This window comes from Perca flavescens, chromosome 12 (assembly GCF_004354835.1).
Source record: "Perca flavescens isolate YP-PL-M2 chromosome 12, PFLA_1.0, whole genome shotgun sequence".
Taxonomy (NCBI): Eukaryota; Metazoa; Chordata; class Actinopteri; order Perciformes; family Percidae; genus Perca; species Perca flavescens.
In genome coordinates, this window is record NC_041342.1 from 34,732,569 (window position 1) to 34,757,217 (window position 24,649).

Consider the following 24,649-nt stretch of genomic DNA (forward strand, 5'->3'; position numbering starts at 1 on the left):
ATTAATCCTGAAAAAGTAGAGAAAATGAAGCCATTATACTTACATTGTTCATGAAGCTAAGAGGAGAAGACAGTGGAAAATGTCAACTGTACATTTCTACTCTGGACGGAAACAGTTCAACTGTTAAGAGATTTCTGCTCTGAACTGCAGTTTATATAAATCTTTAGAAAATACTAAAACCATGTTGTTCTTTGTATCTTACCAAAGAAAAGAGCAGCAAGAATAATCCACAGCCAATGTTCCATCTCTACAACAAGGTTTAAATCAACAGGAGAAACTAGCTGATGTTCAACATTCAGTCTGAGAATTGTTCTCTTCACAGCAGCACTTATTATTGACTGAATGGTTGAACACAGTGCAGAAGTAGTGCACCTCCTACTTGATAATGTCTCCCTCTAGTGGAGGTACAAAGTTCAGTACAACAGTGTAGAAAAAAGTCTTCCAGCAGCTTGTCAGTGTGTCAGCTTGTGTTTTTGTACAGAGACTGTGGGTTTGCTGTCACTGTGGGCCTCACAGCACAGTAGTACAGAGCAGAGTCTGTCACTGCAGCAGAGGAGATCTGGAGAATCATTTTGGTTTTATCCTCACTTACGGAAACAGACAGTCCAGAGTTTGTTTTATTTTCCGTTCCAAAGTGAAAGATGATGAACTCTGGTGGTTTTCCTGGATATTGTCGATACCAGAAGAAATAATCAGTATATTCAGCTTGTTTGGAGTATCTGTAGGACAGAGTAACAGAGCTGCCTTCTAAACTGTTCTCTTCTGTCTCTACTGGAGTGAGTTCTTCACAGCTGATACCTAAAGGAAGAGATAACTCTGTTATTTCATGTTGTAAATGTGATAGAAGACTAAATACATTATTCACATTCAAAAATGATTAGAATAAAACTTTTTCATGCTGCATAATCTAACATACCTGTTAGAATGTAAAGAAACAACAGAGAAAACACACAATGCTGCAGTGACAGCATGTTGAATAAAGGTAATGTTGATGGTTTGTGTATTGATCTCTGTTGAATATAGAAGTTCCTCTCTCTTCTATAGTTCAGTAACAGCTCAGCTCCTCCCTGAGTCTCTCCGTCTCCTCGTAGCTCTGGATTTTCACTTCTCTCAGTTACTCTTCTAAGGTAAAGTGATTCTAGACTACATCATATTGAAGTTCATCAGTGTGTGACTCCCTCTGGTGGACATTGTGGAGTATTGTGTTGTCTTTGCTCCAAAGGTTTTTGTACAGAGTTTTGGTGTTTCCTGTCACTGTGGGCTGCAGAGCACAGTAGTACACAGCAGAGTCAGACAGCTGAAGCTTCTGGATCTTCAGAGGAACTGATGTCTTGTTAATTGTAGCATAAAATCTTTCTTTCTGGAACTCTGGAGCATTCTCTTTTGTGTTTGAGTAACGCTTCAGCATGTACTTTGGGAAATCATTGACTTCTTGTTTGTACCAGAACAAATAGGGATATGTGTCACTAGTCTCAAATGTACAGTCAAGAGTAGCTGTCTCTCCTTCATTAGCAAAGACATCTCCTGTTGGCTGGTTCACACTGTCTTCTCCTTTACACTCTGGGGAAGAAGAGAACATGCAGAGAAAAAGATGAATCAATATAGAGAGAACATGCAGAGGAGGAGATTAATTAATAAATATGATTGATTAATGGAGAACAATTAGTATGTTTAAAGAGATACCTAGCCAGAGAGTCAGAATCAGGATGTTAGTCAGCCAGTGTTTCATGTCTGCAGTGAGAGGGGAGGAGAGAGAGGAAGAGCATTGATACTCTGATGGATCTGGTCCTTCACATCATTGGTCCTTCCTCTTTATCATCTGTTGAGGATCTCTCAACAACTATGATTGTCCTGAACAGTGTGTGACTCCCTCTGGTGGATGTTGTGGAGTATTGTGTTGTCTTTGCTCCAAAGGTTTTTGTACAGAGTTTTGGTGTTTCCTGTCACTGTGGGCTTCACAGCACAGTAGTACACAGCAGAGTCAGACACTGCAGCTGAGGAGATGTTCATGAGGATTATTTTGTCCTCCACTTCAATCTTCATTCCAGGGATTGGACTTGTCAATATTCCTCCTTTTCCTAAATGAGATATGAGGAACTCTGGTTGTTTTCCTGGATATTGTCGATACCAGAAGAAATAATCATTGTTATCAGCTTGTTTGGAGTATCTGTAGGACAGAGTAACAGAGCTGTCTTCTAAACTGTTCTGTTCTGTCTTGACTGGAGTGAGTTCTTCACAGCTGACACCTAAAGGAAGAGATCATTTCTCATAGCATTTCATAAAACTTATTGATTCAAATGAATAGATATATAAAATATTGAAATTAAAGTTGTCCTCAATGTAGAATCTAACATACCTGTTAGAATAATGAGAAACATCAGATAAAACACAAAATGCTGCAGTGACAGCATGTTGAATAAAGGTATTGTTGATGGTTTGTGTATTGAACTCTGTATAGAAATATAGAAGTTCCTCTCTCTTCTATAGTTCAGTAACAGCTCAGCTCCTCCCTTAATGTCTGTCTCTTCATAGATCTGTATCTTCACCTCTCTGTTATGCTTCCTCTGGTTAACAGACTTGTTGCAATATGTTGTACCATTTTGTTGTTGTCAAGTCACACTGGAGAAAAACTTTTTGATGATTGTTGAATTGTGCAGAACCAACGTGCTTCGTTCGTCCGGGGCTTTAAAAAAGGAGAAATCTGAAGTAAAGAGGAACACAAGTTGACGAGCTGCAAATGGCCAGAGTTGAAAGGAGAGACTGTTCAAAAAGCTGCCGTGACTCTAAAGCATGCGGAAGTGATGATCTACAGCACCCGAATGGCAGCCGGTAGAGAATGAGCTCTAAATGAACTGAGACGGCTGAAAACCGCTTCTGCTATTACAGACGTTAGCTTAACTGTAGCGACATGGGAGGCAGCGATACAGAGACTCTAGCATCACTTAACACTTTAATGCCTGAGAGACGTGTCTGTTTACCGTTTGATTGCAAATGTGTTTCGACTATTGTAAATGTTTGTTAACTAAACAATGGGGAGGTAGTGTTTGGTAACTGTTAAACGTGCATACTGCTTCGGGGTTTGTAGCAAACATTGTGAGATAAAGGGCTAACATGAGCTAATTTATAAATGCTTTTGATGTTATATATATGGTGTTAGATTAAATAACTGCACTTCAAATATGTTAATGGGTATGATAAAATGTTTAATTACTACTTTTATGCAGTACATATTTAGATATGTTAATAGCTGTAAATATTTTGTTACCTTTTATACACTACTTTTCCACCTTACCACTTGTTTTGACTTTTTTTACACACAAAGTTAGAAAACTGCAATTTATTGTGTTTATACTTCTGTTACTCTGTGTCAGAAATACTGATAGTGATTCTGGATATGAGATAGAATACGTATTAATGTAACCTTTCAATAGAGCCATGAATGATGACAGTAATATCAAATGTTCATGGGTAGCAGTCTTTTTAGTCTAGGTATGTGACCATCATTACCAAGGGTCTTTATAAAGTCACCAAAATGTCCATCTAGACATATACCCATACAAAAACGGGTGTAAAATATTCATTTTATGAGATATTGATATCTCATAACTGGGACTGTGTAAGTTCTTGCTATAGCCCCATTGTGTTTTCAGGCTAATAGGTCCCAGCAATAGTCATCTACAGGCATTTTTCTATAAAAAAAAAATTCAGGCGGACATAAAAATTTATTCTCCAGTATTTTCAAACTTCTATTACTCAAAGCCAATAGCACGAACACTAATTCTAACTGTTGGTAAAGAAGCCTCAGAGTGTTACCTTTCAAAAGAAACCATAGACATGCATGTAGAACAAATGGTTTAAGAACAGCATCCAATTTACTATGGGTATGCCTTGGATAAGATAGATAGATAGATAGAAGATACTTTATTCATCCCCGTGGGGAAATTCAAGTGTCCAGCAGCTCACACATAAACACACATTCGTATACACCACACAGTTCCCTATAATTAATAAATAAATAAATACACTGCGAATGCATACACAAGAGAGTTAAAAACAGAATAAAAGCAGTATAAATTTTATTATGTCTGGGTTAAGAGTTAATGCATAAGCTTTTTTGGCTAATTTTACAGGAGTGTTAAGGGGTTAAAAGCTTAAGTGTCCTGCTCCTGGTGTTCTTTGTATAGCCAATTGAGATTAAGAAAACCTATCCGTAAAAACAGAGCCATTCCTTAAGCATACTTCAGGAATTTACATCCATGATGTTAAGTGGTATGGGGTGTGCTTGGAGCATCTGTAGCCAGAGAAAGGAATTTGTTAATTCTCACTGAACTTATGCCATACATAGACTCAGTTACATAAAGAATGCTTTTTGAAACGCTGTCTGACATTCAATTGGAAAATATTTTTCATTCTTCATATAGTATATCTTGTATTGTGTTTTCAGACCTCTAATATTTATTTCTTACACTGGCAGAAATCATGGAAGATCCAGTATTTGCAGCATGCTGTGAAAGTTTAGTGGGATGCAGATCCTGCACTACTGTGTGGCTTCAGAATTCCTCAATGTGTTTGAAGTACAGAGCAGATGATTTTTCCATCAACATTCACAGAGTCACTGGCCTTTCTGGTGTAGTAAATGTCATGAGAGAGCTGGCACGCGAAGAGTAAATGCGAAGAGCTTGTAGGCTACATTATTGTTCTCAGCCAACAATGATTTTATAAGAGCTAGTAGGCCTAAATGTGGCAAGATGTTTTTATGCTATATTTTTGTTCTCAGCCCACAGTGATTTTATAAGAGCTAGTAAGCCTAAATGAGGCAAGATGTTTTAATGCTACATTATTATTCTCAGCCCACAATGATTTTATAAGAACTAGTAGGCCTAAATGAGGCAAGATGTTGTGACAGGCTCTTCTGTGGAGATTTGCAAAGCTGGACTTACTTTGTTTACACAATTTATGTGTCTCTGATTATTCTTTCTGTACAAAATAAATATATTTTTTCTCCATAAAACGACCCTGTGAATAATGTCTAATATGGATACAATGACAGTAAAATTATTTATTAATGGTAACAAAATAGGCAGTTGACATTTTTATACACATATAAAGTAAAACTTGTATGGTAAATACTATCAGGGTATATTTACACCCTCTACTGTTGTAGTAGTAACTGCATAATGGTGTCCACAAACATTAATGTCCAGCAATCCGTTACAAGGCTCCTCACAATCCAGTGCACATGAAATTAGGAACAAGTCTTTGTTACATCAGTGAGGTAGATCAAGGCCTCTTTGAAGGGAGCATAGTTGTAATTGACAGCACTGTCAAAAACAACTGAAAGGTCAGGGTAATAATGTGCGAAGTGTTGCTCTGCACTTACTTTGTCGGCCCCAGACAGAAAGGGGTCACTTCCGAATGAAGATACTCTGGTGAGGGAGGATCCCATGTCCCTGTCATACATGTCAGCTGCAACTGTGGCATCTGGTAGAAGATCGGTTGTGATTTTTCTTGATGTTCCAGTCCCTGCTAGGTGGTTTGGTATCCCTCTCTCTTTAACAACACAAGAAATGTTTGTTGTGATGTTCAATGATAAAACACTTACACTGAGTAACTTGTAATGGAAATGTGACATACCTGGAATCCTGTGAGCATTCCATGATTGCACAAATCTGTTAATGCCAATCTGGCACATCTGGCAGGTCAGATTAGATGTGCAGAACCTTGTCAGACTGTCCTCCATATCTATTGCTTCCTGATCTTGTAGCTGGATGAGGGCCTCCTTTAGTGGATAATTCCCTCTGTTTCTGGCCACATCCTTTCCACTGTGTGATTCTGTGTTTTTTTTTGTTTTTTTTAAAGGAGATGATAGAGGTCTGTTAACAATGTTATTAACAGTTGGGAACTAGTGAATAGGCTAAGAATAACCTTGTTGTGTAAAATCCCCAAGACCACACAATGTTGAAAACATCATAAGAAAAAGTTCTGTATTCAAAATCCTAGAATAAGTATTATCTGAAGTACTGATTATTATTACAATTGATAAAATATTTTCGATCAAACATAACATACAACACTGAGCCTTTTAGCGTCAATAAGAACGAGAGAGGCTCCTGACCAAACGTCCTTATTTTACGAGTTTGGTGTGAGAATCTGTTGTGTACATGTATTATAGAGCATTCTGAAGGACTGCTTAGGCAGTGTGTTATCAACACTGCAAAGACTTTCACAGCCAATGACAGTTACAGGTGGGCAAGGGCGTCACTTTGTGTTGAACAGTGGTGGGGACATTTAACGGCTCAGATTAGAGTTGTGACAAAACACAAAACACAGCATATGATTGGCTACGTTACAATCCTGAATATTGGGGTCACAAGAACAAGACTAGAAGATGTTTTAATGCTATTTAAATAAATATACGATTGGGGGATCTGGGGGTCCTCCCCCAGAATATTTTGAGCATTAAACTCTTAATTTCCTGCATTCTGGAGACATTTTCTGCACCAATTTATGGTGGAAATGTATTTATTTATATAAAGGGAACACAAAATTCAGGTGGCAGGTGACAATTCAGAATATAAAAATATAATTGAATATAATGCAGTAATCAGTAAATAGTTTTCTTTTAGCTTAAGTAATTTTTTTTGGACAATGCATATGTGTTTTCTATATATATTTACATTGTATTGCATGTTTTCTTATTGTGCCAAAAAAAAAACCCGCTCATAGCACTTACATTTGTTATTTAACATTTCTTGTTGTTTTCAGAACATTTGGGAGAAAAAACAGAAAAAGTGGTGGGGACATGTCCCCAGCGTCCCTAGTGTAAATGACACCTATGCAGGTGGGGCAAACTGATTTTCTAAAGTTTAGTGTTAATCACCATTTAACTCAGCCAGTTAGGAGCTACATGAAGCCTTAGATGTTATATGAATCTGGTCCCTGGAGCACAGGTTTTATCAGCTGGCAATTTTCAATGCACATTTAAGAGTGTAAGTTGCAACTATTAGCCTATTAACAATAATTGAAAGCAGAGGCTTATCAGTAGCAGTAATAACAATGAACATAGGCCTATGTGCAGTTTTATCACCAACACTCATTCATTACAGAATATTATTAACAGTGAGGACACAAAAAGTGTCCACATCATCTCAAGCACACTTATCGTCCAAAACCATTGTCAAACTGAGGGTATGTAGCTACTGTATCAGCTGAAATGCATGAGCAAGCATCCAGGAACTGTTATTTCTACAACTGCACACACACACACACACACATACACACACACACACACACACACACACACACACACACACTCACAGGCCATGGAAGCCAAAAACATCAGTTCAGTGCTGCACAACACAGACGGGGTGAATTAATGAATGAACGCGTGAAAGTTCTGTCACAAAACGATGTTTTTACGTATCATCTCGCTGTTTTAAGTGGGTATACGGATATCTTTGACCGTTCCTAGTGGGTATACAGCGTATAGGCTACCTGCGTATCACGTAGACTACACCACTGGTCTAGTATGCTACATGTTTTACTTTTTTATATCACGTAACGTTACCTCATTTATTGCTCGAGAGACAGCAATGTCAAGGTCTGAATCAGAAGCGTGTCCTTTTCTCCGCATATTATGCTTGGCAAGTAGTCTCCGAATGCTGATCTCAGAGCTTCCACGCTGGACACCCATTTCTCGCATCTTTACTGAGATCTCATGATATGGCATTCCATTCATAAACATGTCCTCAATAAAAGACAAGTATGGTTCGAGTGCCATTTGAACTGGAAAGTTAGACCAAGTGGGACTGGACCCTTCGCTTTTGGCGCTCAGCGACCTACTCCTTTGAAACTATCCACTGCGCATGCGCAAAGCAAGCAGAATGGCACCGAGGTAATTAGACCTACTACAACAAATAAAGAAAAAAACAGAAAACTTAATTTGATCCATTATTTCGTTTTGGTTTCCTTGTTTATTATATTTCCCGTTTCGAGCTTAAAGCAATGAAACAAACGTCAGTTTTCAATTTTTTGTAAATACAGAAAAACAAAAGAACAAAATATTGATTTGTTATTTCGTTTTTGGTTTGCCAGATTAAATAGAATAATTGAATGATCGGATGATACACGCACCGGGGAGGTCTGTTGTCCCGGGCCAAGGGGGCAAATGATATGTAATATTTGAGTTACATAAAAGCTTTTTATTTGTTTTCTTCCTAACTGTCCTTGAAATAGTGGTCAAGAACCCTCCCCCACCCCCAACACAAAAAATGGTTTGGCCACTGATAAAAATGTCATGTTTTTTGTAACGTTGTAACAGCTCTAATGTTAACATCCATTAGCTAGTTTAAAAGCCTGACACAACACGTTATCTTTGACAGAAACAGTTGAGTTTGGTAGCTCCGTCCGAGAGGATGAGACAGAGAGCGATCCAGCTGCAGTAAGGTGACAGAGAGATTGATGCGGGAGGGGCCCGCTGCCATGCAACGGAGGGACAGAGTCACCCTACAGTCACCTTAGCAACAAGAGACAGAGACAAAGCGACAGGATGCCATTCATTTTCAATGGGAGTGGCCGTTTGCCAGCGACAAGTGACGAGCTTTCCGCTGCCACGAGCAAGGCAGGGCCAACATAGACAAGAAGTCTATTTCATGCAAATGCTGAGCAATGCGACAAAGCAACTGCTTGAGTCGAAGAAAATAATTCAAGATGGCGAAAAACGCTTCAAGACATCGTGTTTATGTATATATCTGATATGTTTGTCATTTTATCTCATATATTTTGTTACTTTTATCGAGAAACAGATACTTTTAAATCCATACACACCGTTCTTGTGACTTAACAATAACTCTGAAATAACTTTTAAGACGTGCTTAAAGATATCACAGGAGATTATCTGGGAGTTTACTGTTGCCAAGCAACCAGGGGTAGGCTAGGCACGCCCAGGAGCGCCCACAAGCGAGTGCATGTCGCTCTCTTTTGTGGCTAATGTGACTGTGGGGTCAGGCTACCACTGAGAGAGAAGAGAGAGTCAGAGGGATGCGGGAGCCGCCCGCTGCCATGCCGGAGAGTCTGAGCAGGATGGATCAGAGACTGACAGGAGAGCAGAGGAAGAGCAGAGGAGAGGAAGAGCAAGGGAAAAGGAGAGATCTGGGCGCGGGGGGGCCTATCTAACATTATCTCGTCCCGGGCCCAGGCAAGACAGTCAGCTGGCCTGATAAGGAACATAAACTACCAGTGATTTCAGTTGTATTAGTGTTTCAGTGTCTATTTGGGATGCAGATCAACATGTTGGACAATGGAAGGAGTTAATTGTGGCCTAATGGTCCACAGGGTATGAAGAGGATTTAGTAGGTAAGTCAGTTTCCATTTATTTGTTGTCATGGTGTCTTGTGTTTGAACCATCATACAGTTGGTTTGTGATTGATGTGGATTTGCTGCTCTTGTGAATCCTCCCACAGTGTTACATTAGCAGCTGTAACCACAGGGACTCTGATAAAACTGGAATAATCAGAATCCATCTGATATGAAGCTGTGGTTTGAATACCACTTCCCTCCTCTTTGAAGAGTAGTCAGATATCTGTGTTCAGGTTTTTGTACAGCCTCTTCTACACTTTGTATCACTGTGTTTCTAGAGCACAGTAGTAGAGACCTGTGTCTGCCAGGGTTAGTCTCTTTATGGTCAGTTCTGTTGATTTATCTGTTGTTATGGATTCATATCTTTGCTTATCTGGGATATATTCACTACTACTAGCTTATCTTGCTCCTTTCCGGAGTATAAACTGAGGTGCCTCAAGGTCTGAATGATGTCTGTACCAGTAAAGGAAAGGAGTATGATCCATTGTCTCATATTCACATTTGAGTGTGACAGATTCTCCTTCTCTTTTACTGACTTCATTCCATACAGGAGAGATTTTGTCTCCAGCTATTATTCCTGAAAAAAGTAGAGAAAATTAAGCCATCAGACTGAGAGGAGAAGACAGTGGAAAATGTTAACTGTACATTGTTACTTTGGACAGAAAGCGCTCAACTGTTCAGAGATTTCTGCTCTGAACAGCAGTTTATATAAATCTTTAGAAAATACGAAAACCATGTTGTTCTTTTTATCTTACCAAAGAAAAGAGCAGCAAGAATAATCCACAGCCAATGTTCCATCTCTACAACAAGGTTTAAATCAACAGGAGAAACTAGCTGATGTTCAACATTCAGTCTGAGAATTGTTCTCTTCACAGCAGCACTTATTATTGACTGAATGGTTGAACACAGTGCAGAAGTAGTGCACCTCCTACTTGATAATGTCTCCCTCTAGTGGAGGTACAAAGTTCAGTACAACAGTGTAGAAAAAAGTCTTCCAGCAGCTCGTCAGTGTGTCAGCTTGTGTTTTTGTACAGAGACTGTGGGTTTGCTGTCACTGTGGGCCTCACAGCACAGTAGTACAGAGCAGAGTCTGTCACTGCAGCAGAGGAGATCTGGAGAACCATTTTGGTTTTATCCTCACTTACTGAAACAGACAGTCCAGAGTTTGTTACATTTTGCGATCCCAAATGAAAGATGATGAATTCTGGTGGTTTTCCTGGATATTGTCGATACCAGAAGAAATAATCATTATATCCAGCTTGTTTGGAGTATCTGTAGGACAGAGTAACAGAGCTGCCTTCTAAACTGTTCTCTTCTGTCTCTACTGGAGTGAGTTCTTCACAGCTGACTCCTAAATGAAGAGATAGCTCTGTTATTTCATGTGGTAAAAGACTTAAGCAATTATTCACAATCAGATTTTATTAGGATTAAATTCTTTAAGCTGCATAGTCTAACATAATGTACCTGTGAGGATTGAGAGAAACAGCAGAGAAAACACACAATGCTGCAGTGACAGCATGTTGAATAAAGGTAATGTTGATGGTTTGTGTATTGATCTCTGTTGAATATAGAAGTTCCTCTCTCTTCTATAGTTCAGTAACAGCTCAGCTCCTCCCTGAGTCTCTCCGTCTCCTCGTAGCTCTGGATTTTCTCTTCTCTCAGTTACACTACTAAAGTAAAGTGATTCTAGACTACATCATATTGAAGTTTAACAGTGTGTGACTCCCTCTGGTGGATGTTGTGGAGTATTGTGTTGTCTTTGCTCCAAAGGTTTTTGTACAGAGTTTTGGTGTTTCCTGTCACTGTGGGCTGCAGAGCACAGTAGTACACAGCAGAATCAGACAGCTGAAGCTTCTGGATCTTCAGAGGAACTGATTTATCCTTGATTGTTGCATCAACTCTCTCTTGCTCTTTAGAATTATCAGTTTTTACAGAGAAGCGTCGCAGCATCATCTTTGGGTAATCATTTTCTTCTTGTTTGTACCAGAACAACGTGGGACTTGGATCAGTGCTGTCAAATGTACAGTCAAGAGTAACTGTCTCTCCTTCAGTAGTAATGACATCTTCTGGTGGCTGGGTCACTCTGTCTTCTCCTTTACACTCTGGGGAAGAAGAGTACATGAAGATGAAGAGATGCATTAATAAATATGATTGATTAAAGGAGAACAATCAGTATTATAAATAGTTACCTAGCCAGAGAGTCAGAATCAGGATGTTAGTCAGCCAGTGTTTCATGTCTGCAGTGAGAGAGGAGGAGAGAGAGGAAGAGCATTGATACTCTGATGGATCTGGGCCTTCACATCATTGGTTCCTCTTTATCGTCTGTTGAGGAACTCTCAACAATTTGTGATTTTCTTGAAGTTTAACAGTGTGTGACTCCCTCTGGTGGATGTTGTGGAGTATTGTGTTGTCTTTGCTCCAAAGGTTTTTGTACAGAGTTTTGGTGTTTCCTGTCACTGTGGGCTTCACAGCACAGTAGTACACAGCAGAGTCAGACACCTTAGCTGAGGAGATCTGAAGATCTATTTTGGTTTTATCGTCACTCACACTCACTGAAGCAGACAGTCCAGAGTTTGCAGCATTTTGCGTTCCCACAAGAAAGATGAGAAACTCTGGTGGTTTTCCTGGATATTGTCGATACCAGTAGAAATAATCAGTATATCCAGCTTGTTTGGAGTATCTGTAGGACAGAGTAACAGAGCTGCCTTCTAAACTGTTCTTTTCTTTCTCTACTGGAGTGAGTTCTTCACAGCTGATACCTAGAGGAAAAGATAATTGTTAATATGTGTAAAAGTCTAAAAAAAATGATTCACATTCAGATACTCAGAAACGTTTTCATGCTGTAATCTAACAAACCTGAGAGAAACATCAGAGAAAACACACAATGCTGCAGTGACAGCATGTTGAATAAAGGTAATGTTGATGGTTTGTGTATTGATCTCTGTTGAATATAGAAGTTCCTCTCTCTTCTATAGTTCAGTAACAGCTCAGCTCCTCCCTGAGTCTCTCTGTAAAGTGATTCTAGACTACATCATGAAAAATATTGAAGTTTATCAGTGTGTGACTCCCTCTGGTGGATGTTGTGGAGTATTGTATTTTCCTTGCACCCAAGATTTTTAGATTAGGTTAGATTCAACTTTATTGTAATTGTGCAGAGTACAATTACAAAGACAATGAAATCCAGTTTGCGTCTAACCAGAAGTGCAAAAAAGCAGAAAAGTGCAATGTAATTTACAAAGTATAGACAACTGGTGCATAGACAGGACAAGAAATATATTGCAGTGTTATAAGAGCAGAATATATATGGCTATGTAATATGAACAGTGTATGAACAGCATGTACACATATGTGCAATGTAGTGGCAGTGACACTATAATAGTAGTATAAATAAAATAGATATGCAGTGTATTAGCAGAATATATAATAAGAAAAACAGAATAAATACAGATATTCTGAATGAACCATATAGACAGATATGTACAGTATGTACAGCTATGTACAGTTATGTGCAGTGTGGTAACATAAGAGTAGTAAGAATAAGTGTATGTGCAGGATGAATAGTATGAAGAACAGTAGACTATGGCTATGTATAGGTCTAATTACAGTATGTACATTTGTAAATAAATAAATAGAACAGTATGGGTGGGGTAGGGTAGTGCAAATTGTCCGGGGGGTGCTTAGTAGGTTCAATTGTCCAACCAGAAGAGATAATCATTAGTTGAACTGCTGTTATATTGACAGCCAAGTGTTACTGCCTCTCCTTCAGTACCAGTCACATCTCCTTCTGGTTGCAGCACGTTGTCTTTTTGTGCTCTGCATTCTGTAAAACAGCAACAAACAGAATCAGTGTGCTGTTAAAGAATCATATCAATGTTGGATTGATATCAAAGAAACAGAGTTGTGTTCATACCAAGGCTCATAGCAGCCAGCAACACTGAGATGAACAGAGGCTTCATATCTGCAGTGTGGAGTAACTCTGAGCTACAGCAAGTATAAAGAAGGCTGTGATCTCTCTGTTTAGTCTTCATCAACACTAAGGTGGTGGATTAGAAGGAGGAACCTGATCACAGCCCTGGGTTATTCCCCCTACTGACTACTTTACACCTAACACGTGTTATGCCTGTCTCCTTTCTTACTTTACAATTCCTTAACTTTGTGTTTCGAGGGGCGGCCTCTAGCTCAAGTGCGTTCACCTCACATTGGCTGAGTTCTGCAGTGGCTCGGGTTTGAATCCGACCTATTGCCCTTTGCTGCGTGTCATCCCCCATATCTCTCCCCCTTTCATCTCTATCCACTGCCACTTGAAATAAAGGGGAAAAGCCCCAGAAAAATAATCTTAAAAAAAAAAGTTTGTGTTCTGAGGCCTAAAATAGTAGTAAAGTAGAAGAAATAATTAACTCTGACTCTGCACTCTCATACTTTCATAATGTTTTATGTCTAAATGACATAAAAAGATAAATGTAAAAGAAGAAAAAAACAATGATGAATGAATGAAATGAATGAATAAAGTTAATCACTTACTTTATGGATCAATAATCTGTAAATGCATGTGTGAAAGAGAAAATAAATGATTGAATAAACCTCCAGCTCAGGTTCAAAACACAGCAACTGGATCGCATAGTTGGAAATATTTTTCTTTTTTTTTTTTTAAATGAAGAGAGTAACTTTACGTTACCCCACGGTTTTGCTGCTATAACGTCAGCAGACTAGAGCACGTAGACATTTACTTTATACGTCGATTGGTCATCTCATTTTGGGTGAACATCAAATCATGAATACAGGAGGGAACCGACAGAACCCACAACAATAGACATTAATGGCCGACATGGCACCTCTGTTAATGAAATGATTCAGCCGCAACTTACTGTTCTTCTTGCCACTTCAACTATTAAATGAAATTTGAAGTTGTTGCATATCCATTTTGAATGTTTTACCCGCATGTTTTTCATATTGCAATCCATTTTTTGTTGGCCACCACATATCCTTTATATGTAAACAGAATTAGCTCCAACTGGCACTGAGCCACATAACTTCACTTCTTAATGCTTCTCTGTGATCTGTCAGGTTGGGATATAGTGGATCTGGGCAATGATGCGATCATAAAGTATCGCCTTACTGGGAATTAATAATAATAGTTGATTCAAGAAAAAAACGAAAATGAACTTATTTGTCAAACACGTTTAAAATAATATACTTTTTTCTCTTTCAGTTTGGGGAAAGGTATCAAGTCTTTAAAGTCAAAAGGCTCAAGTCCAAGTGACTTGTGACTCAAGGCTGCGCCTCTGGTTAAGGGACTGTAAACATTTACATCACATTTAGCATATTTAAATGATTGTCATGAGTCTCAAAGATTGTATTGGAGAAGACAACAGGATGTATGTTAAGTAACACTTATCAACAATGAAAAATACAAACTGTAGAGAAAAATAACTTTCTTGTCAAGTTCTTCTGTCTAAACAAGAGTTAAGATTCACAACAACAATGAACTGGATTACATCTTTTTCATGAAGTTTAAGCACGAATAATCAGTGTAAACAATGAAATATTGCATTTATTCAGTGATTTATGTTCTCAGTGTCGACTTAATGGCCCTGTTGTTCACTAAAAGGAGGAGCTGAAGTGTGTATATGTTCAGTGAGGAGCTGTCAGGTTTTTGTACAGAGACTGTGGGTTTGCTGTCACTGTGGGCTCCACAGCACAGTAGTACAGAGCAGAGTCTGTCACTGCAGCAGAGGAGATCTGGAGAACCATTTTGGTTTTATCCTCACTTACAGAAGCAGACAGTCCAAACTTTGTTTCATCTTGCGTTACAGAGTGAAAGATGAGAAAATCTGGTGGTTTTCCTGGATATTGTCGATACCAGAAGAAATAATCATTATATCCAGCTTGTTTGGAGTATCTGTAGGACAGAGTAACAGAGCTGACTTCTAAACTGTTCTTTTCTTTCTCTACTGGAGTGAGTTCTTCACAGCTGATACCTAAAGGAAGAGAAAACTGTTATTTCATGTAGAAACAGACTCAATTAATGATTCACAATGTTATTGGAATAAAACGTTTTCAAGTTGCATAATCTAACCTACCTGTGAGGATGGAGTGAAGCATCAGATAAAACCCACAATGCTGCAGTGACAGCATGTTGAATAAAGGTAATGATGATGGTTTGTGTATTGAACTCTGTTGAATGTAGAAGTTTTTCTCTCTTCTATAGTTCAGTAACAGCTCAGCTCCTCCCTGAGTCTCTTCATGAAGTGATTCTACATCATGAAAGATATTGAAGTTTAACAGTGTGTGACTCCCTCTGGTGGATGGAGAGATTGGTCCTTCCTCTTCATCATCTGATGAAGATATCTCAACAATTTGTCATTGTCTTGAGGTTTAACAGTGTGTGACTCCCTCTGGTGGGTGTTGTGGAGTATTGTGTTGTCTTTGCTCCAAAGGTTTTTGTACAGAGTTTTGGTGTTTCCTGTCACTGTGGGCTGCAGAGCACAGTAGTACACAGCAGAGTCAGATACTTCAGCAGAGGAGATCTGCAGATCAACTTGATTTCTCTCCTCATTCAGTGTAGCTTTCAGTCGAGGGTGAGGAGGTTTTGCTTCCTTTACTGAAGGTGGTTTTGTATCAGTGATCAGGAGAAGGAACTGAGGAGCTGATCCAGGATCTTGTCGATACCACTGGAGATTATTGGCTTTAACTGAATAGGTACAGGACAGAGTAACACTACGGCCCTCTGATGAAAACTCTTCAGCACTGCTGGCAGTAATATCATCTTCCATCGTGTTACCTAGTGAGGAAAACAACATGTTAGATTTACACTTCTGTTCCAAAGTCACAGATCTAACATTTGAAAATCATTACACTTATTAGTGATAAAGTGATGATATCTAGATTTGTATTTTTGAAATGTGTAACTTTGAACTACATCTAAAATCTGAACTGGATCTGTAAAACTTTGAAAATGTCTTTGTATTTCAGGATTTATTATCAAAAACATACATACCTATGAGAGTGAAGCAGAACAGAATTATAGTGAGTGTTTCCATGTCTGTAGAGGTGAAATGCTGTTTTTGAATGTTCAGGATTAAGAAGTTTTGTGAGTAGTTTGGTCTGATGTTCATAGCTGGAATCAAACAGTTCTCTGTGATGAAGCCACCTCTGCAGTCAGTAGGAGGAGACTCAGATGTTGAATTAGTTTCATTTCTTCAAGTCTTCATCACAACTGTGTTTCATTAGTGAAAAGAATCCAGACTGTCTCATAAAATACATTCAAGTTTAACAGTGTGTGACTCCCTCTGGTGGATGTTGTGGAGTATTGTGTTGTCTTTGCTCCAAAGGTTTTTGTACAGAGTTTTGGTGTTTCCTGTCACTGTGGGCTGCAGAGCACAGTAGTACACAGCAGAGTCAGATACTTCAGCAGAGGAGATCTGCAGATCAACTTGATTTCTCTCCTCATTCAGTTCAGCAGTCAGTTGAGGGTGAGGAGGTTTTGCTTCAAATAAGAAAACCATCTGGACTCTGAAAATTTACAATGCCTTACAACCTATTTAATGTAAATTTCATACGCCCCTTTTTTGTGTATGTATGTATGTATGTATGCATTTAATGTTTTCAATGTGTTTATGGATCTGTACTTCAATAATAAAGTTTTTTGAAGACAAAAAAAAGACAGCCTGGTAGCGAAGCTGATATATAGCGTCTTGTTTCACATTAGATAGAAACTGATGATGTAGGCTAAACACAAACAACATTTCATGCAACAACAGTGAACTTCTCATGTAGTTACTGTAATTGTTCCTGTGTACTTTTTCGTTCATTTGATTTCCGATTTTAAAACGATATTGATGACAATGTGTTCAAACGGAAAATTAGCCATATTTCATTTAATTTACCCCTCAAAAGTAGAATGGTGTGTTGTTTCGTTATGGACATTCAAATCAACAGCGAGAATTCAGTCTCCATTACAACCAAATGTGCAAAGGGGTGATTATGCTTTATTAACAGGTGTACCAGAAGCATACGGTAAAACTCAAAAAATTTGAATATCATGCAAAAGTTCATTTATTTCAGTAACTCAACTTAAAAAGTAAAACTAATATATTATATAGACTTATTACATGCAAAGTGAGATATTTCAAGCCTGTATTTGTTATAATTTTGATGATTATGGCTTACAGTTTATGAAAACCCTCAGAAAATTAGAATATTGATAAAAGGTTCAAAACTGTTGACTCAAAGTGTCCCATTCTAATCAGCTCATTAATCCAAAACACCTGCAAAGGGTTCCTGAGCCTTTAAATGGTCTCTCAGTCTGGTTCAGTAGAATTCACAATCATGTGAGATGCTCCTCGGATATTTGGCTTCACTTAATTACCTGCACAGTAACACACCTGATCTAAGTATTTCAAAAGGTCGAACACACATACAGATGTCTATACAGTCTTTACATGTCTACGATCATGTTAGTGGGCGGTAACATGACTTGATGTCAAGCCCCACCTTCTCGCAGGCTGCAGTGGGATGCTCCTCCAGTCTCCTCCCTCACTCCTCCCCAGCTCCATCCTCTCGTCTAGAAATCGTCACATCCGTTTTTAATGCGACCAAGATGGCAGCGCCCGTAATGGCAAACTCAACGACTTAGAGCAGCTCTGCACAACACCAATGGCTGATGTCACACGCGCTCTGTCACACTAGCAGCTGTAACCACAGGGACAAAAATGTGATTCTACTGAGTTCTTCTGATTTCGGAGTTGTATTAGTTAATGTTTCAGTGTCTATTTGGGATGCAGCTCAACATGTTGAACAATGGATGGAGATCATTGTGGCCTAAAGGCCCACAGGGTATGAGAAGGATTTAGTAGGTAAGTCAGTGTCCATGTATTTGTTGTCATGGTGTCTTGTGTTTGAACCATCATACAGTTGGTTTGTCATTGATGTGGATTTGCTGCTCTTGTGAATCCTCCCACAGTGTTATATTAGCAGCTGTAACCACAGGGACTCTGATAAAACTGGAATAATCAGAATCCATCTGATATGAAGCTGTGGTTTGAATACCACTTCCCTCCTCTTTGAAGAGTAGTCAGATATCTGTGTTCAGGTTTTTGTACAGCCTCTTCTACACTTTGTATCACTGTGTTTCTAGAGCACAGTAGTAGAGACCTGTGTCTGCCAGGGTTAGTGTCTTTATGGTCAGTTCAGTTGAGTTCTCTGATGTTTCGGATTCAAATCGCTCATCTGGGATATAATTGGATGATGCGTACTCTCTTGCTCCTTTCCAGAGTATAAACTGAGGTGCCTGAAGATCTGAATGATGTCTGTACCAGTAAAGTTCAGGATAGCTATATGTTGTCTCATATTCACATCTGATTGTGACAGATTCTCCTTCTCTTTTAAGGACTTCATCACCTACAGGAGAGATTTTCTCTCCAGCTATTATTCCTGAAAAAAGTAGAGAAAAGGAAGTCATTAGACTAACATTGTTCATGAGGCTGAGAGGAGAAAACAGTGGAAAATGTCAACATACAATGTTACTCTGGACAGAAACAGTTAAACTGTTCAGAGATTTTTGCTCTGAACTGCAGTTTATATACATCTTTAGAAAATAATGAAACCATGTTGTTCTTTGTATCTTACCAAAGAAAAGAGCAGCAAGAATAATCCACAGCCAATGTTTCATCCCTACAACAAGGTTTAAATCAACAGGAGAAACTAGCTGATGTTCAACATTCAGTCTGAGAATTGTTCTCTTCACAGCAGCACTTATTATTGACTGAATGGTTGAACACAGTGCAGAAGTAGTGCACACCGCCTTCATCACAACGGCACAACATGTGTTTCATTAGTTGATAATGTCTCCTCTAGTGGAGGTACAAAGTTCAGTACAACAGTGTAGAAAAAAGTCTTCCAGCAGCTTGTCAGTGTGTCAGCTTGTGTTTTTGTACAGAGACTGTGGGTTTGCTGTCACTGTGGGCTTCACAGCACAGTAGTACAGAGCAGAGTCTGTCACTGCAGCAGAGGAGATCTGAAGATCCAGATGCTTTTTGCCAGACAGTTTACTAGAGAACCTTGTGTCTGATTGTTGAGACTCTCCGGGTCTTGTAGTACCAAGCCCTGAAATGTAAATGAGAAACTCTGGTGGTTTTCCTGGATATTGTCGATACCAGAAAAAATCATCATTAGCTGTTATAGTCTTGGAGTATCTGTAGGACAGAGTAACAGATCTGCCTTCTAAACTTTTGTCTTCTTCCTCTTCTGGAGTGAGTTCTTCACAGCTGACTCCTACATTAAGAGATAACTCTTTTTTTAGTGTGTTACAAAGCTCAAGAAATGAATTACATTTATGAATCATTGTAATCAAACTTAGAAGAATGCAAAATGTAACTTACCTGTAATAATTGAAATAAACAGTAGAGAAATCACAAAATGATCCCATGACAGCATGTTGAATTAAGTAACGTTGGTTTTGTGTATTGAAGTCTGTTGAATATAGAAGTTCCTCTCTCTTCTATAGTTCAGTAACAACTCAGCTCCTCCCTGAGTCTCTCCATCTCCTCATAGCTCTGGATTTTCACCTCTCTCTGTTAACTTTGAAAGGTTAGGACCTTAACATTATTGAAAGGGAATAAGGTAGACAGAATATTAAGAGCTGGGGAATTCATTGGGAAAAGTTAACTTTTTTCCAGGTTGAGTTTGTAGCCTGATAGGTTTCCAAATTGTCCCATACAGCTAAAATAGGGGTATGGAGAGACTAGGATTAGACAGATTTAGAAGGTCGTCTGCATATAGCGTGACGCTTTATGGGTTATATCTCCATGTATTCCTTTTTAGGCTGTGCACTTACAAAGACAGACAGCCAGGACTTCAATTGCAATGTTAAAGAGTAACAGGGACAGTGGGCACCCCAGTCTATTTCCTCATAAAAGAGGAAAGTAGACAGAGGAGTCATTGTTGGTATGGAGAGAGGCTAGCGGGGATGAATATAATACTTTAACCCAGCGATTATCAGCTGGCGGTCCGCGGGCCCCACAAAGCTTACAGTCTGGCCCGCAGAATCATAATTCATTCAGAAAATGTAGTCTGAAGTTTAACAGTGTGTGATTCCCTCTGGTGGATGTTGTGGAGTATTGTGTTGTCTTTGCTCCAAAGGTTTTTGTACAGAGTTTTGGTGTTTCCTGTCACTGTGGGCCTCACAGCACAGTAGTACACAGCAGAGTCAGACACCTTAGCTGAGGAGATGTTCATATGGATTTGTTTGTTCTCCACTTTTATCTTCAATCCAGGGATTACATTATTGTTGCTGACTTCTTGTCCTGATGCAGAGTGGGAGATGATGAACTCTGGTGGTTTTCCTGGATATTGTCGGTACCAGAAGAAATAATTACTAGTTGACAATTCCAAGTATGTGTAGGACAGAGTAACAGAGCTGCCTTCTAAACTGTTCTCTTCTTTCTCGACTGGAGTGAGTTCTTCACAGCTGATACCTAAAGAAATAGATAACTCTTGTTAGTTTATGTTGCAAAAGACATAATAAAAGATTTACATTCAGATGTTATGGCAATAAAACTTTTCATGCTGCATAATCTAATTTACCTGTTAGAATGGAGAGAAACATCAGAGAAAACACACAATGCTGCAGTGACAGCATGTTGAATAAAGGTAATGTTGATGGTTTGTGTATTGATCTCTGTTGAATATAGAAGTTCCTCTCTCTTCTATAGTTCAGTAACAGCTCAGCTCCTCCCTGAGTCTCTCTGTAATTTGATTCTAGACTACATCATGAAAAATATTAAAGTTTAACAGTGTGTGACTGTTGACTCTGGTGGATGTTGTTGTTGAGTATTGTGTTGTCTTTGCTCCAAAGGTTTTTGTACAGAGTTTTGGTGTTTCCTGTCACTGTGGGCTGCAGAGCACAGTAGTACACAGCAGAGTCAGACAGCTGAAGCTTCTGGATCTTCAGAGGAACTGATGTCTTATCCTGATTGTTAGCATCAAAATGTCTTTATGGAACTTAATGTATCTTTTTTGTTTGTGTAACGCTTCAGCATGTTGTGATTTTGGGTAATCATTTTCTTCTTGTTTGTACCAGAACAATTTGGGATATGTGTCACTGGTCTCAAATGTACAGTCAAGAGTAACTGTCTCTCCTTCAGTAGTAATGACATCTCCTGTTGGCTGGGTCACACTGTCTTCTCCTTTACACTCTGGGGAAGAAGAGAACATGCAGATGAAGAGATGAATTAATGAATATGACTGATTAAAGTAGAACAATAAATAGTTTAAAGAGTTACCTAGCCAGAGAGTCAGAATCAGGATGTTTGTCAGCCAGTGTTTCATGTCTGCAGTGAGAGGGGAGGAGAGAGAGGAAGAGCATTGATACTCTGATGGATCTGGGCCTTCACATCATTGGTCCTTCCTCTTTATCATCTGTTGAGGACAGACGTGGGACCAACACACTGTTTTGCAAGTCACAACTTAGTGTCAAGTCATTGCACTGAAGTCCCAAGTCAAGACAAGTATGTGCCGAGTGAAGTCCTAAGTCAAGTTCCAATTCTTTAACTTTGTGTTTCGAGTCCTAAACAAGTCATGAAGTAATCTTTGCCAAATGTAGACAACAGAGTTATAATGAATTACATTTACCCAAATCATGAATGCCTTTTCAAACATGTATTCATTTGTTATACCATGTTTTTATCAAATGCTACTGAACTTATTAACTCTGACTCTGCACTCTCATACTTTCATATTGTTTTATGTCAAAATGAAATAAAAAGATAAATGTAAAAAAACGAAACCAATTATATTGTGGCAGTCTGCCACAAATAGGTCCTAGAGTTCTAGGGTTAGTACCATATTTTCTTTCATAGTTTGGCTGGTCCTGCGACTTATAGTCAGGTGACTTATATATCAAAATGTATATAATTAAACATGTTTTTAAATGTTAATTCATGCTGACTGACATGAACCGAGGAGTAAACGTTACCGTCTACAGCCGCAAGAGGGCAACTATATTTTTGTGACAACTATATGCTGCTCCCGAAGCGACACCGTGGATGAAGAATTCAATGGATTCATGTGAAATGAGATCGGGAGCTCGGTGAACTTGCTTGTTAATTTAGCCTATTCATGCTCCCAGGTATGTTCTTTATGCTATTGTGTAGCTGAATAACTGTTAATGTCATACATAATAATCTAATGCATAATCTAATTTACCTGTTAGAATGGAGAGAAACATCAGAGAAAACACACAATGCTGCAGTGACAGCATGTTGAATAAAGGTAATGTTGATGGTTTGTGTATTGATCTCTGTTGAATATAGAAGTTCCTCTCTCTTCTATAGTTCAGTAACAGCTCAGCTCCTCCCTGAGTCTCTCCATAAAGTGATTCTACATAATGAAAAATATTGAAGTTTAACAGTGTGTGACTCCCTCTGGTGGATGTTGTGGAGTATTGTGTTGTCTTTGCTCCAAAGGTTTTTGTACAGAGTTTTGGTGTTTCCTGTCACTGTGGGCTGCAGAGCACAGTAGTACACAGCAGAGTCAGACAGCTGAAGCTTCTGGATCTTCAGAGGAACTGATCTTAAGCTGGAATTCAGTGTGGATGAATATTTCTCCTCGTCAACTGTTTTCCCAGAGCCAAACGTAAAGCGGCTCAGAATGAATTTGGGGCTGTTGTTTCCATCCTGTTTGTACCAGTAGAGATAATTATTGGTTGCACTGCTGTTATATTGACAGCCAAGTGTTACTGCCTCTCCTTCAGTACCAGTCACATCTCCTTCTGGTTGCAGCATGTTGTCTTTTTGTGCTCTGCATTCTGTAAAACAGCAACAAACAGAATCAGTGTGCTGTTAAAGAATCATATCAATGTTGGATTGATATCAAAGAAACAGAGTTGTGTTCATACCAAGGCTCATAGCAGCCAGCAACACTGAGATGAACAGAGGCTTCATATCTGCAGTGTGGAGTAACTCTGAGCTACAGCAAGTATAAAGAAGGCTGTGATCTCTCTGTTTAGTCTTCATCAACACTAAGGTGGTGGATTAGAAGGAGGAACCTGATCACAGTGACAGGGCTCATTCACAGCCCTGGATTATTCCCCCTACTGGCAATTTTACAACTAACACATGTTGTGCCTCTCTCCTTTCCTAGTGTAACATGTCTTGTATGAAGATATCTTTGTAGAGTTCAGCTGACATGGTTCCTGTTTTACAGCTGGTGCAGATTCACTTTGTTCTGTAACGTATAAAAGGTGGTAATCGTAGTGAACCTGTACATGCCTTTTAGGGCATTTTCAAAACTACCTCATTAGGTCCAGACTTTCAGACTTTTCAGTTTGGTCCGCACCAAAATTGCAGGTGAGAAATTGTTTCGTACCACGGTCCGGATCAAAAGACCAAATTTTGGTCCAGTGAAAAGAGGTGGTCTCAGTCCGGACCAAATTGAACCATGGCCCGGTCCGTTCATAGTGTTTTTGGATGGTTCAGACTTCCAGACCAAATACAAGAAGCTCTAGCAGGCTCTCCTCGACCAGGGGAAGCTCTGTTAAGGAATAGCTCGGTGCTTAGTGTGTACATGAGAGAGTGAGTGACGGTGAATGCCCTCAGAGCAGACAGCTGTCAGCTTTCAGAGCAGAGAATACATCAGCAGTTTACTTGTTAAGTGGTAGTAAATGTACAGTGTAGGTTTCCGTTTGTCTCCGAATTAATGCACAAGAAAGAAAGTTCCCGTGTCTCGCTTCTCAACATCACAACAAAACATAAAGAGGCGCGGTAGTAGGAGAGAGCTGCAGTCAGTAGGAGAAAGCAGCAGTCAGTAGGAGAAAGCAGCAGTCAGTAGGAGAGAGCAGCAGTCAGTAGGAGAGAGTAGCAGTCAGTAGGAGAGAGCAGCAGTCAGTAGGAGAGAGTAGCAGTCAGTAGGAGAGAGTAGCAGTCAGTAGGAGAGAGCAGTCAGTAGGACTGAGGGGAGAGCTCAGCAGTCAGTAGGGGAGAGTTCTGCCTCAGTCAGTAGGAGAGAGCAGCAGTCAGTGTGGAGAGAGCAGCAGTCAGTAGGAAGAGAGAGATAGCTGTCAGTAGGAGAGAGCAGCAGTCAGTAGGACTGAGTTTCAGTCACAGTAGGAGACCTGAGTCAGCAGGGTTAGTGTCTTTAGGAGAGAGTTGCAGTCTGTTGGAGAGAGCAGCAGTCAGTGGGAGATATTCAGCACTACAGTAGGGATTGAGAAGCAGTCAGTAGGGGTTAGCAGTCAGTTGGGGAGAGAGCAGTACCAGTGGGAGAGAGCAGCAGTCAGTATCTTTTAGTTTTTAGG

The 24,649-nt window shown here is 39.4% G+C and overlaps 2 gene segments (V, D, J or C); both read right to left on the minus strand.

The window, feature by feature from the left end:
• Window positions 1–460: 460 nt before the first annotated feature.
• LOC114566051 (T-cell receptor alpha chain V region CTL-F3-like) lies at window positions 461–10,316 on the minus strand. The segment is given in 3 exon segments: window positions 461–587; window positions 1,263–1,560; window positions 10,113–10,316. Coding segments are annotated over 3 exon segments (468 nt in total).
• A 727-nt stretch (window positions 10,317–11,043) lies between these two features.
• On the minus strand, window positions 11,044–11,611 carry LOC114566053 (T cell receptor alpha variable 38-2/delta variable 8-like). The segment is given in 2 exon segments: window positions 11,044–11,459; window positions 11,547–11,611. Coding segments are annotated over 2 exon segments (462 nt in total).
• Between the last annotated feature and the right edge of the window lie 13,038 nt (window positions 11,612–24,649).